At 42.4% G+C, this 14,979-nt stretch overlaps 1 protein-coding gene across 2 annotated transcripts in view; it reads right to left on the bottom strand.

Moving 5' to 3' along the window:
* Nucleotides 1-14,979, bottom strand: part of STAG2 (STAG2 cohesin complex component) — a 92,025-nt gene that overhangs the window by 28,421 nt on the left and 48,625 nt on the right. For both annotated transcript variants that reach the window (XM_066581695.1, XM_066581696.1), the window contains 8 exons: nt 14,326-14,422; nt 12,155-12,231; nt 10,561-10,765; nt 10,317-10,468; nt 7,872-7,945; nt 5,854-5,977; nt 1,705-1,803; nt 1,527-1,606 (listed from right to left, as the gene is read on the bottom strand). In XM_066581695.1, the coding sequence (XP_066437792.1) occupies nt 1,527-1,606; nt 1,705-1,803; nt 5,854-5,977; nt 7,872-7,945; nt 10,317-10,468; nt 10,561-10,765; nt 12,155-12,231; nt 14,326-14,422 (908 nt within the window). The remainder of the gene's footprint in view (nt 1-1,526; nt 1,607-1,704; nt 1,804-5,853; nt 5,978-7,871; nt 7,946-10,316; nt 10,469-10,560; nt 10,766-12,154; nt 12,232-14,325; nt 14,423-14,979) is intronic.

Below are 14,979 nucleotides of genomic sequence, written 5' to 3'. Positions count from 1 at the left end.
ACTGTTTAGTTTTTATTGTGACCCTTAGGAGTGATTTAGTATGACAAATCTGAGATACAATACAGTCTATCACACGAGATAGCCGTTAGACTGGCTTCACACAGCCGAAAAAAATCGCGTAAGATTTGTGCGTTTTGAGATGCACAAATCGCTCACAAGTATGAACCCCATTCATTTGAAGGAGTTCATACACATGAGAGATGTTTTCCCGCATTGCACCGCAATACCATGCTATGTGGGAAACACATTATGGCATGCTCTATCTTCCTGCATGCTCTCACATCGCAGTAATCATTGTTTTCAATAAAGCCGGCAGTGCTGGCCCAATTGAAAACAATGGAGGAACTCTGTGATCCTCTGCCATGGCTGTGAAAGCCACGGCAGAGGTTCCCTTCATCCCTGAAGTGATACATGGCTGTTTTCACTTGAAACCTCCATGCATTCACAGAGCTTTCACCTAGTGGGGAGCGCAGTATGGAGCCGCGATGCATGTGGGGCTAGCCTTAGACCAGAAAACGTTGTGCACATTTGTTTTAGAGGATTAACCTTCTTGCATATTCCTGTACACAAGGCTTCATATTCTGGCTCATTCTTATTGCAAAAACATAATCCAGCCCCAAAATTAAGATCATGTTATCCTAGAGACCAATGCAAGCATTGCCGCTGCTGCCTCTATTCTATACACAGCACTTAATGAGCACTGTAAGTGGTAGGAAATCTACAATGGTGAGAGTTTAAAGACCAAGGGGATCTAGAAGGCTGGGTTGACAGCAGTGTTATGGAACTATGTTTTCCTGTTCTGTTAGGGCTCTGTCAAACTAGCGGATTTTTAAACCATGTATAGGCGCATTTTCAAAATGGGTCTATTAGAGCCAATGCTTTCAATTAAAGCAGTCAAAAGTCCGTTTTTTAGAACAGTTTAAAATACGCACCTGCAAAAGATAGAGCATGTTAGTGCAAATGCACCCGGTGACGTGATTTTTTCTACATGCGATGTGTAAAGTTTTTCACGCACCTACACATGCGTAAAAAATTTGCTCATCTGACTGAGCCTCTATGCGAATAGGATAACAGAATGCAGTTGGGGGACTGATCTATCCTATAGTGAAATTGAATAGCATTCAATTGACTCTACTGACCATAATGGGATTCCACGGGCTTAAGTCCTGCTGCTCAGCTTTTGCTGCACAAAATAGCATAGCATACTGCCCTATTTCATCCGGGTTTTCATGCTGGATCTGCACCAAAGGCTTCAAATGGAGCATCCAACACAACGACTAAGATGTCAGTGATTATAAACACCACAGATTCAGAGCTCACAGGCACAAGCAGTCACCTCTGAATCAGAATATATGGGTACAAGAGGTGCTGCCATCAAATACAAACAGAGCAGTGGGGGAAAGTTTCTGTCTTCTCATTCATTGAAACAAGTAGATGAAGCCCTCTTCAAATAGAATGCTAATATGCTCTAAAGTTAAGCTAAGACATTAGATCAAAGCCAGTCAAATTTGACTATTTTTACTCACTGTAAAACCAGAGTCAGGAGCTTTATTGCCTGAACCGCTACATCATACTCCTTGTCGAGGGTCATTGACACAATTCTATCCTGAAAAGTAAAAAAAAAAAAGAAACTCATCAGTTGCAGAAGATGCTTTAAAACATGTGTTAAAGTGCACTTTCAGTTCAAGAGAGAAAAAAAATTACCTTGAAACGACTTGTGAAGAGCTCCAATTTTGAATTCAGCTCTCTGTTGTAATACAGACCTTGCAGTGCAGTAAGACATTTCAGACGAACCTCTCCTTGCTGGGAACAGAGTGATAAAATGCACAAATATTAACACATTATTTTCAGGAAGAAAGGAGGAGAACAAAGTATGAAAAAATTGTCATGGTTAAAAGTGGCTGTCCTTACTTGACAAGCCCCATTTATATTTCCTATTACGGCATATAGACCTGAAAAGATTGGTGTTTGTTGCAATTTCTCAGCCATTTTAATGCCTTCCAAACTTATAGTGCGCTTGGCGCATTTAAAAGGGGTTGTCCCGTGCAGAAACGGTTTTTGTTTTTTTTTCAATAGCCCCCCCGTTCGGCGCGTGGCAAACCCGATGCATGTGTTGAAAAAAAAAAACGGATAGTACTTACCCGAATCCCCGCGCTCCGGTGACTTCTTACTTACCTTGCGAAGATGGCCGCCGGGATCTTCACCCTCGGTGGACCGCAGGTCTTCTGTGCGGTCCATTGCCGATTCCAGCCTCCTGATTGGCTGGAATCGGCACACGTGACGGGGCGGAGCTACAAGGAGCAGCTCTCCAGCACGAGCAGCCCCATTCAACACGGAGAAGACCGGACTGCGCAAGCGCGTCTAATCGGGCGATTAGACGCTGAAAATTAGACGGCACCATGGAGACGGGGACGCTAGCAACGGAACAGGTAAGTGAATAACTTCTGTATGGCTCATAATTAATGCACAATGTACATTACAAAGTGCATTAATATGGCCATACAGAAGTGTATACCCCAACTTTGTTTCGCGGGACAACCCCTTTAAGCTTGCCATGGATTGATGCCCATGACTAACGGTAAAGGCGGAATAAACTGCAGTATCGAACCACTGAAAAATGTAGTTCAAGCGATCAATACTATTGCAAATTTAAGTCCCCTTAGTGGTACTAAATGAAGTAAAAAAAAGCAGATTTCTCTTTCATTAAAAAAAAAAAAAAAAAAGATTTTTTTTTTTTAAGTAGCTAAACTGTATAAATTTGGTAGTTTCATTATCGCTGTGACCAGCAGAATTACTGTATATACTCGAGTATAAGCCAAGTTTTTCAGCACATTTTTTTGAGCTGAAAAAGCGCCCTCGGCTTAAACTAGAATCAGGGAAGGGTTAAAAAGAAGAAAAAAAAAAACAAAAAACAAAAAAAACAACTCCATACTCATCTCTCAGCCGAGCGTCTGTGTCCCCGGCGGCGGTGCAGCAAGCTGCTAGAATCCTCCCCGCTGTCCTCTCTGCTCGGCTCTGTCATTTCCTGCCGTCAGCGCTGTGATAGGCTGTGAATGCTCGAGCACCGGCTGTGATTGGCCGGCGCTCGATCCAATCACAGCGCTTCCTTCCACAGCGCTGGTGGCGGGGGTTTGAAAGCAGAGCAGGGAGATGACAGCGGAGAGAATTCTAAAATATCCTATTCATTACATTACAACTTTTTGATTGCTTTAGAATTCTCCCTAATGTCATCTCCCTGCTCGACTTTCAAATCCCCTGCCACCAGCGTTGTGGAAGGAAGCGCTGTGATTGAATCGAGCACTGGCCAATCAGAGCCAGCGCTCGAGCATTCACAGCCTATCACAGCACTGAAAGCAGGGAATGAGAGCCGAGCAGAGAGGACAGCGGGGAGGATTCTAGCAGCTAGCTGCACCGCCGCCGGGGACACAGACGCCGACTGGAAGGGGAGTATGGAGGTGTTTTTTTTGTTTTTTTTTTAACCCAGCATATACTTGAGTATAGCTCGGCTTATACTCGAGTCAATAAGTTTTACCAGTTTTTTGTGGTAAAACTTATTGACTGCTTATACTCGGGTCGGCTAATACTCGAGTATATACGGTAAGTCATTTTTACTGTACTATGAACGTAGTCAAAATGAAACCCAAAGAACTACAGATAGTCCCTGACTTGCGAACGTTCGATTTACGAACTTCGCAAGATGCGAACAATTTGCCCTGCACACTATGATGTAATGCTATGGCATTACATCATACTGTGCAGGCACCGGACAGGCTTGTATCAAGCCTGATAGAAGCCTGTCCGGTCAGATCGTGGGACACTGTGCGGTTGATAGGCAGCCTGCAGTCTTCTGAAAGGCCCCAGGGCTGCCTATGCAGGGTGCCTATCAAGCCGTGCGGGACACTGTACTGGCCCCCTGAACGTCGGGTGCAGGCTGTTTCTCACAACCGTCACCCGGCAGGCAGCAGTTCCGACGAGCTGTGCTGCTTGTCGGAACTGCTGCCGCCGGGTGTCCGCTGTAACAGCAGCCGACACCCGACGTTGTATGGAGCGAGATCCACCCGCAATCCCGCTCCATACAACCATTTGTTCAGACTTGCGAACAAATGGACTTGCGAACAGGTTCCTGGAAGGGAACCTGTTCGCAAGTCGGGGACTATCTGTATGGTGCAATTGCATTTTTCCAAATTTCACCTTACTTTAAAATTTGTAAAAAGTTTTTCACTATACTATATGGCTCCAATAAATTTAAAAAAAAGTCCTCACATGGCTAGGTAGACGGAAGAATAAAAGTTATAGCTTTTGGAAGGCAGGAATGAAAAGGCAACCATGAATGAACAAAACAATGGCTTGTGAACCAGTGGCAGCTACTGTTTTGCACCACAGTAAATATGAATATTGCTAAAATATGTCTTGAATTTTCTGGGGATAAATGCCTTACTACAAAAATTCTCATTCTAACCTTAATATGAAGTGACGCAAGAAAATTTAATTTGGCTTGTTAAGATTTACTACCAATTAAGATTCATTCTTTATTAATGGAAGCATAAACATAAAAAATACATAACTACACGTTGCCTGTGGAAGACCCAAATCCGGGGTTCAAACAAGTTCTGCATTATTATGTTGTTCCATCAATAAAGAGCGAATCTTAATTGGAAGCAATCTGGCATCATAATTACTGGTTCCTGTGGAGTAGCTCCTGTATCAGTGGTTCTTGTTTTGCTACAATATGTTGCCTGGCTTGAGCCCTGGATAAGGCTCTCCAGCGGATCTGGGACTTGCAACTCCTTTCCATGTTCAGTCTATTGAATCTGTGACTTTGAAGTGGTTCTATGTAATTGCGCACATTTCAGTATAACCGCGCAGGGTGAGAGCATTAGCTATAGTATGCTGTTAGTTCCATCAGACGTTTTTGAATTTACTAAACCAGATAAGCGGCCCCTCGCCACAAGTTCTTCCAAAATAATTACTTGCAAGGAAAGGGGGATGGGGGTTATAGTGACTGAAATGGCAGATTTCGCACACAGATGGACATTAATCAGTTGTTTGTCTTGATAATTGCTATATATGAAATTTTATAAGCAACTAACAATCCATTGAAAGACTAAGCACCCAAGACAAATTAGTATGCTATGCTCACAGATGTTTGACAGAACTGTAAAATCAGTGTTGACATCAACAGTGTTACCAGATTATTGTGAAAGGCTTCCTCAGTGAGCTAATGACAGAAAAGAAGCAGAGAACTTGGGTGACCAGAACTGGCCAAGAAAATGATCTGTATGCATCAGCTATACTAAAGCCTGATGCACACGGGCGTATTTGCACCGTGGGATCCGGCGCTCCGTATCACTCAGCAAATACAGCCCATAAGACACGCATTGAAAAATGTATTTCCATACTCCCGAGCGGAAATCAATTGCCATATTCCGCTCGCGGGGTGGAAATCGCAGCACGTCCTATTTCAGTGCGAGGCTTGCACGGCTGCGTCATCGCTGACGCGCCGGATCTGCATTGCGCATGTACGGCTGTGGGCTAGCTGGCACATCCACAGCGTAGAGTGAAGACGCCGGACAGCTAAGCCGAAGGTCACTGCACGGGCACAGGGTCGCATTGCGCTATGAGAATCTCGCAGTTGGAATCCGCAGTCTGCATAAAGCAGACATAGAATTAAACTGCACTGGAAATAATCCCAACTGTTGAGCAGCACCTTCCGATGTCATTTTGAAGCTGGCACAGGAACTAGAAAGATACTCTGCTCCTAATGCTATGGTGTTTTTCCATTTTAGTTTTTTTAAAGCAAACTTCTTATGGACAACAATACTTATGGTTTGGATCACTAATTTTACTACTGACCTTATCGTGCATTGTCCACCCCACATATTTTAAATAGCTGTCATTTAAGAAGGCATCACTGTACATTTTCATCCAGACACCAATCTCTTCTATACATATTGCTCTTATTTCTGCAATAGCATCCCTGAAAAAAGAAAATAAGCAATGTTTATCTCGCGGTTTAGTTTTTAACAGAGTTTATAGTGGTTGAAGCCTGAAGGACAGACGTATACAGAGAGATATGCTTTGACTGTTATTTACTACATGTCCTGAATAATTTATGCTCTAAATGTGACAGAATCCTTAGGCTGGAATCACACAGCTTTTGATACAGTTTTCTAAGCCAAAGCTAGGAGTATATCAAAAAGTATAAAGACTGACGCTTCTCGCTTATGTATCCACTCCTGTGTTTGAAACAAAAAAAATAAAAATGACACCATAAACTGCGTGAAATTCCAGCCTTAGCGTTCCCACGTACTGTACTTTGGTGAGGATAAGCCCCAAATCCTCACCATTTAGTGCAGACGTTGGAGGGTTTTGTGCCACGGATCCAAAACAGATTTTACGCCTTCAATTGAAAGGGTGAAGTCTGCTGCGAATAAGCTGCACAATACGTACTAACTATGTAGATATTCACCCATTTTGTGCTGCCGATTTTCCACTGCAGAAATTCCGCTATATGTGAATGTACGCTAAGGCTAACGTCACATGGGCGAGCGCAATAAGGGGCCAGGAATCCTGCCTTCATATTGTGCTCGCCATCAATGTGAAAGCCCCGAGGAAGCGAGGAACTTTCATGTGAGAACAGCCTCACATCACAGTGGGGATGCAGGGATCCTCTGGCACGGCTGTCACAGCTGCAGCAGAGGATCGCAGAGTTCTCCCATTGCCAACAATGGTGCTGTGATACAAGCTCACGCAGCCAGATAAAACATGCTACGATTTGTTTCCCACATGTATTGCATCGCGGTGCAATGCGGGAAAACGTCACTCATGTGTATGAACCCATTCAAATGAATGGGTTTCATATTCGTGTGTCTCGCAACACACAAATGTAGCGCAATTTTATCAGCCATGTGCAGCCGGCCTGAGGGTATGTTCACACAGCACAATTCACCACGGAATTTTCCACATGAATTCCGCTTCTAAAAACCATGGCAAAATCTGCAGCTTCCTGCCGCAGGTCCACGTGGACTTAGCCTCGCCAATGGGCAAAATCTGCATACAATTAATTCCAACTCAGAAAATCAGGTTTCCATATCAAAAAGTGACATGTTGCTTCTTGACATAAAAATGTATGAAAATTCCGCAAGGAGATTTTTTGCACATTGACAGAGCTAAATCTGTGCAAAGGATCTGCAGCACAAAGATGCAGATTTCGTTGTGGTTTTGGAAGGCAGAATTCAGGCGGAAAATTCCGCTGAGAATCCCACCATGTGAACATACCCCAAGAGTCAGTTCGGTACCAGTAAATCTAGCGCTGCATATTTGCGGAATGAACTATGCTTTTTTGCGCACACATCGGCTTATTTTGTTTCACACATCTGGCGCATTCTGCATGCAACTGCATATCCCTATTGACTGGCATGAGGGACTTTTGCAGGAAAATAAAAGCATGCTGCAGGGGGTGGGAGGGTGTTTTTGCGCATCCAAAATGCACAGTAAAATTTGAATGTGAACAAACCTATTACAATCAATGGGTTCTATTCTCTGCGTGTTGCATGAGCAAATACGCTCATGTGAAGGAGCCTAATGGTTGGGTGCCTTGGTTTGTGCTGCAATCACTATTGATTGCAGTATTCCAGGGGTTAAAACAGCTAACATGAGTTACTTCTTCAATACTTCGCTATCAATTACAGCTGCTAAGCCTGCATGATCATAGCCCTTTAAATGTAGGCCAGTGCTGTAAATTCAAAGCGTATAATAGGAAGGGGTAAACAGTTTGTGGGCATACATAGGAAAAACATTAAAGTGACTTGCATGATCACAAGAGAAAGTAGGTTAAAAATATTAAAAAAAAAAAAAAAAAAAACACATACCTGTAACGGTGTACGAAAACACCTTTAAATATTGCATTCATCATATTTTCTATTTCATCCTGGTTTTCTTGTAACTGAGAGCGAACAAAAAAAAAAAAAAGCAAAAACCTAAATTAGTCACTAAAAGATACACATAAAATTATATATAATTTTACACACACACACACACACACACACACACACACACACACACACACACACGTCTACAGAGGAAAAAAAAATCTATATTTTAAGAGCAAATCTGTACAAAGTGCATATTCAAAATTAACACTGAGCAGAAACTGCTATGTAACCTCATTCAAAAGGTCAGCATTACAATCCTCTACACAGCACTTTGGTCAAAAAGAGCTAAAGAGGTGGAAGGGCTAAGGAGGATTCGTTGCCCCAATTCACCCCTGGCCTTGGCCACTATAGCCTCCAAGCTGAGCCTGTAGTCTACCACTACTTATTTCCATAGAGCCAGCAGGGGGCTCAGTTGCTCCTGGATGCAAATCGTTAAACTGGCGGTTCAGCATAAGGTCTGGTAAGACCAGCTTGACGTCAGTCTATACTCCTGGATTGGAGTTATTAGATTGTCACATCGTCTGGTGAAACCATTGGGTGTTGTAATATGGGCCCATCCACTTGGGTCTGTGCCTGTTCCCCAATGACAAGTTCTGAGTGAAGTAGTCCATGACTAAAATAAAGCCTCGGATTCCTCATTATACACCCTCAGAAAAGTATCTAGGAAATTGAAAACGTTTGGACACCTGAGATAAAACCTCTTCAACTGATTACATAAAAAAAACACGAGGTCCAAATTTAGAAGTATGAAGGTTATCTTAGGTAAGATCATGTGATTGTTAACCTCCTATTATGTATTTGTTTATAAAACTCTCCCTGAAGCTACATCCTTATGTAAAGTAGTCGTCGCAGGGTACCTTTGCACTCTACGCTGTCTAGTCAGACCAGATCATTTAGAGTTTTTATACATGTAAATGTTTAGTAGGTTCGGTTACAATTTTTCTCTTGCAACTGGGACTTCTTGCTGCCCTGTATGTAATATTTTTAAGGTCTCTAATCTTGGCCGTTTCACTAATGGGAACTGTCATGAGCGTAAGGTCGCTTTCACGGGGCTGAGAGAATCGTGCGAGATTTGTGTATTGCGAGACACACAAAACATGCACTAATATGAACCGCATTCTTTTGAATGGGGTCATACACAAGTGATTTTCTTTTCCACATTGCAGTGCGTGGAAAAAATTGTGGCATGTCCTACCCTTGGGTGTTCCCTCGGAACGCATCGCCAATTGTTTTGAATGGGGCCGGTAAAGCATCGCACGGCGTGGGAGGTGCATGTGAGTGCGATGCGAGGTTTCCCATTGAAGAGTAGAGGACCGCTACTTCCCTGAAGTGATGAGGAGTTTTTGACACAAAAATACCTCACAACCACGGGAAATCGCACGTGCATCAGTGTGATACACTCATATACGTCCTAACTGTCTGGTGCATAGGCAGTTAGAATGTACAAAGGGGTACCCAAAGGAAACAGGAATCTTCATTACTAGTACATGCTTCTGTTGCTAGGTGAATGTCTGCGGGACCCTTTTGAGGTGGTATGCCAGCCGATGTTATTGGGGGAAGATTGTGTTCGGCTACAATATTTTTTTTCCCCCTCAATAAAGTTGTTCCAAGTTTTTCGCCTACTTTACAATAGCTGATTTATAAATACAACGGGCAGCTGGGAAATTTTATCTCCTTTTCCACTGCTGAAAGCACTCAAAAAAATAGAAAAAAAAATCCGGATGGAACAGAATGTGGTGAATACGGAGAGTGTCATGCAGTTTTATATACAAAATGCTTAACACTCATTGCTGTGTGGGAAGGTGCGCTGTCATGATGGAAGAACCAGTCACCTGTTTGCTGTTATTTAAGTCTTCATAAATGTAGGTGCCCAAGGCCACAAAGTTGTTGAAATAAGCAAGTGTGAATTGCTGTTGTTCCCAGACTCATTTCATATACAAAATACACGTCATGAGACCAGACGGACAAAAATTCGTAACGACTCTATCCTGAGGGTATGTTCATGTGCTAGGATTAATTCTGATATGGATTTTAAAAGAGGATCTGCGGAAGAAATCTAGGGTTAACGCGCAATTTCTGCTACAGATTTGCCAGGTATGTGCGGTGAATGTGCCACAGACCCACATGAGGATAAGTCCCTATTGTCATTCAATGGACCTAAAATCTGCAGCTTTGTTTTGTGCAAAATCAACAAGAGGGTATGTGTACGTTCACCTCCTGTGGATTTTTTTCCCCACAGTATTGACAAAAATCTATCATGGATTTTTTTCCATTGCATGTGGATGAAGTATAAGATATCCTATTCACTTGCACGGGATGCTGAAAGTTAGCGGATTTGCTGATGATTTCAGCCTAAAAGTGTAAACAGAGCCCAATTCTAACCTCCTTTCGCTTCTGCAGTAAAAGTTCCAGTCTGTCATTGGCTCGCTTCCCAATCATCTTATTTCTTTCCGCTTCATACTGCCTTTGTGTATTGTCCATGTTGATGCTCAAGTTCAGAGCTACATTAACCAAGGCCGTCATTAATTTCATAGCTGAAAAAGAAACAAAAACGTAGAAAGTCAATGAGAGAGAAAAAACAAACGACATTTTAGTTAACATATTTCCATAACCATTCTGTACAAACCTGCCAATGTACTTGTGTGTCGAAATGCTCTAACTTGTGAATCAGAAAGGCCCGTGAGAAGCGAAATTACTGTGTCCATCATGTACTCATCATAAATGATGCTATATTGGCACTGGCGGACTAAAACACCAATGAACTCACAAAAGCTGAACTTAAATTTCTTCCACTGTGGACCAGCCATTGTTAAAGGATAATCGCCACTGTCCTACAAAGTCAAGATAGAATATTATCAGCCAGTAGAGCAAAATCAACATCACATTATAAACTCTAGCGTATTGTGTTCTATATTTAAACGTTACTCTATGGGCCAAAGCCATTAGATTTGGGATTTTACTACTTCAAAAATTTAAGTAATTTAAAAGATAATAAAATTAGATATATTTAAAGGGGTTGTCCCGCGCCGAAACGCACAGGGCTTCTGTGCGGTCCATTGCCGATTCCAGCCTCCTGATTGGCTGGAATCGGCACGTGACGGGGCGGAGCTACACGGAGCCCCATTCAGAAAAGAAGAAGACCCGGACTGCGCAAGCGCGGCTAATTTGGCCATCGGAGGGCGAAAATTAGTCAGCACCATGGAGACGAGGACGCCAGCAACGGAGCAGGTAAGTATAAAACTTTTTATAACTTCTGTATGGCTCATAATTAATGCACAATGTACATTACAAAGTGCATTATTATGGCCATGCAGAAGTGTATAGACCCACTTGCTGCCTCGGGACAACCCCTTTAAGTTATTTTGTCATCCTATTCAGAGCCCCAAAACATTTTCCATTGATGTGGATGCGCGAGGGCTTGTTTTCTGCTGAGCAAATTGTAGTTTTTATTGCAATTGTTTTATCATACAGAAGACTTAAAACACTTTTCATTCAATTTTTAATGGGAGAAGGGGCGACTAAAATGCACAATTCTGGTATTTTCTTTGTTCTTTTTTTTTTTCTTAACCACATCCAGAGTGTGAGATAAATACTGTGATACTTCGATAGATTGAGCCTTTTCAGATGCGGCAAACAACTATGGAGTTCTCTTGTTTTTTTATTACTTAAGATTCTTTTATTATAAATATGGCAAAAGAGGGGCTTTTAAAGTTCTTTTTTTTTTTTTTTAATTAGTAAAAAAAAAATTTTTTAATTACATTTTTACAATTTTTTTTCAGTCCCCAGAGGGAACAAGAACATGCAATGCTTTGATTGCTCCTGCCATAGCACTACTTCATACTGTGATCGGACAGGCATTCTATCGAGCCATCTATCTCAGGCATGGCTTGATAGGCATTCTGCTAGGACAGCCTTGTGGCGTTTCAAAAGGCTCCCGGCTGCCATGACACCTGCCGGGGGATTTAAATGCGGCTATTAGAATTGATAGCGGCATTTGAAGGGTTACCAGCTCCGATGAGCCGCACAGCTTATTGCAACTGTTGTGGGCAGGTGCTGGCTCTAAGAAACAGCCAGCAGCCATGATGTATGGAGGGAGATCACCCAGCGATCTCCCTCTATATACACCCCGAACGGGCAGGACATAACCTTACGCCCCGCGTCAAGTGGCTAAAAGTAAAAAAAATAATCTAAAACAATAAGCCAATTAAAGAAATGTATACCTCATCGAACTCTTCAGTCATTCGTCTAATTATTTCAGAGTTCTGCATGTGCCGAAACATTTCACCAGAGACGACACCTGTTGATTTAAAAACAGATCAAAATTATGAGATTTATTGATACTTACGCACACTCATTGCTTTATTTAATGTTATCCAATTTAAAAGACGTAGTCTGGGCCATTTTCAACTAATGATCTATCCTCTAATTAGGTCTTCTGCAGTTAATTGACAGGGGTCTGGCGTTCGGCATCCCTGTCCAGTAGCTGATTGTCCGGCCCGAGCGGCAGACCCCTGGTTTTGTGTCTCGAGTTGCACCAGTTAAAAAAAAAAAAAAAAAGACCCAGACTACCCCTTTAAATACGAGAGCATCGGCATGGAGGCAACTTACTAAAATAAAGGTGGAAGGGGTTGTTCAGTTGTAAGCTAGTGATGGTCTATCTTCAGCATAGGTTAATAGTAGTTATATAGGAAGGGTCTGCCGCATGGACCACCACCGATCAGTTGTGGAAATGAAGCTGTCCGTTCTCTACAGAAATCAGCTCAGTGCAAACAGCTTATTGGCAGCTTTGCATTAAACCCACGCCAATCTACTACTGATGACCTCTCCTGCGGATATACCATCAATAGTTTAAAACTGGAGAACCCCTTCAAGACCAACTTTGCTGCATTTTTTTTTTCTTTTCCAATGCATTCGCATGTACAGGTCCTAAGCTCCTTCACATTAACAGACAAACAAACCCTGTGTAGTCCCATCCTGCAGGCAAACACCCTTCTATCTGTCCCCCATTTCCTTTTGACATACACTACAGCTCATTAATTACAGTACCACAAATAAGACAAACATGCTTTGCACTTGTACATTTTATGAATGGAGTCCTTAATTTTTATCAAAGTATCCACCCTTAGCAGTGATTACAGTACGTATATGTCTGAACAAATCCATATTTGTCACAAACTAGCTTCTTTTCATCATTTCTGAAAAATTAACAATTTTGGTGGTGTATGGAAATTAATGGTCTGGAGTAGATATTTGGTAGATTAGCCCTAGGGAAAATGATAAATAAAAAAATCAGGCCTACACCAACTATGGAGAATTCATATAAACATACGACAGTATGTGCTCCTGCAGATGGCCAGGTCGGAACCCGATGCGAGCCGTGCTCCTGCAGTGACCACTGCAGCTCACCTGCTCAATCGTCTCCTCCGCTCTGCTATGTGCCGGCCGCCACATGTGCAGAGTACAGCCGGCGCGTCAGCCATGACACTTCTGTGCGGGCCTCTGTGAGGCTCGCACAGAAATAGGACATGGCGCAATTTGTTTACTGCGCAAGTTTTGACGTGGTCAAATCGCAGTTGTCTGCATAGGATTGCATTATCTAATGAAATCCTATGGCAGCAGGCATGGGCGGAAATTCTGTGGGAAATCTCACCACGGAATTTCTGCCCGTGTGCAGGAGGCCTTAGTGTGCATATATTATATACATATATAATCAAGTGGAATCAAGAAATTGCCCCGGGTAAATATGTGCAGGGATTGAATGATAAAAACACTCATTTGCCATTCATATTGCAAGCATAAAAACTATGATTTGTCTGCATCCCAGTGTAAGGCTACCAACAAACGGGCAAGCGCAATTTACCAATGGACGCAAGGCGTTTTTCAGGCAAAAAGGCCTTCCATCACTTCCAGGACGTAGCAATCCCCCGCCATGGCTTTTAGCCACAACAGAGGATCAGCAAGGGTTTCCCATTGTGTTCAGTGGGAAACCCTTGCATCCCACTCATGTGCGCATTGCATGCTGTGCAATAAGTTTTCCTGTCCCATTGAAAACAATTGACGATGTGTTCTAAGGAAAGAGAAAATATAGGACATGCGCAATATGTATAGGATTTCATTTAAAAGAATGGGGTTCACATCCATGCGCGATTTGTGCGTCTTGCGATTCTTTCGGTCTAAGTCAGAGATGTGCCGCCAACAACAATATAAACTAGTTTATGCAAATGATTATCCAAATGACTGTTTGCACAAACTGTCACACGATAAATGAGTCATGTAAATTTAAAACTAATGAGCATTGATGAGTGCTCTTTATGGGCAATAATGTGGCGGTGTAAAAGAACCTTAAAACATACAGGCTAAATAATACACCACTAAATAAAAATAAGATTACCTTTACATCCTGAACACTGAATGAAAAAGTTTATGAGATCAAGAAGTGCTACATCTTTGTTGTGTTTGTAGGCTTCTATCCAGTCATCTACGACGGACTGAAAAATAATGAGGTGGGAAAAAAAAGACAAGAATTAAAAATGTGAAAGCAGAACGTAATTTATGTGCTTTATATACTAAGAGAGGTTTTAATTTAACCCCTTCCCAACCTGCTCCAAAAGGGTCACAACTCGCCAGTCATTTCTGTTAATGACTGTCCTATATCATAGCAGGGCAGTAAAGAGTCGATATCACATCGGTCATTAAATTCCTTAACCCCTTCTCGCCACAGGAGGTCTATATACATCCTTGGCAAGAAGGCATTGCAACGAAATGATGTAGATTTACATTATATGAATGGAGAGGGCTTTTGTTGCAACAGTGAACACCTATCCCTGGTATTAACCCCTTACATGCAGCAATCAATGTTGCTTGTGGCATGTACAAGGTCAACTGAGAGGGTGCCTCTCCTAAAAACGCCATTAGCCTTCGTTTGCCATGGCTATCGGATGCCAGTTAATGACGTTCAGGTCTGCCATAGGCAGCAACAATGATAATACACCGCACTACAGATTCCAGTCCAAAAAAAAGGGAAAAACACACTTATGTGTATATA

The sequence above is a fragment of the Eleutherodactylus coqui genome, chromosome 10 (assembly GCF_035609145.1).
Source record: "Eleutherodactylus coqui strain aEleCoq1 chromosome 10, aEleCoq1.hap1, whole genome shotgun sequence".
NCBI classification, from domain to species: domain Eukaryota; kingdom Metazoa; phylum Chordata; class Amphibia; order Anura; family Eleutherodactylidae; genus Eleutherodactylus; species Eleutherodactylus coqui.
Note: the sequence above shows the minus strand (reverse complement) of the source record. Positions and strands in the feature narration are given on the sequence as shown.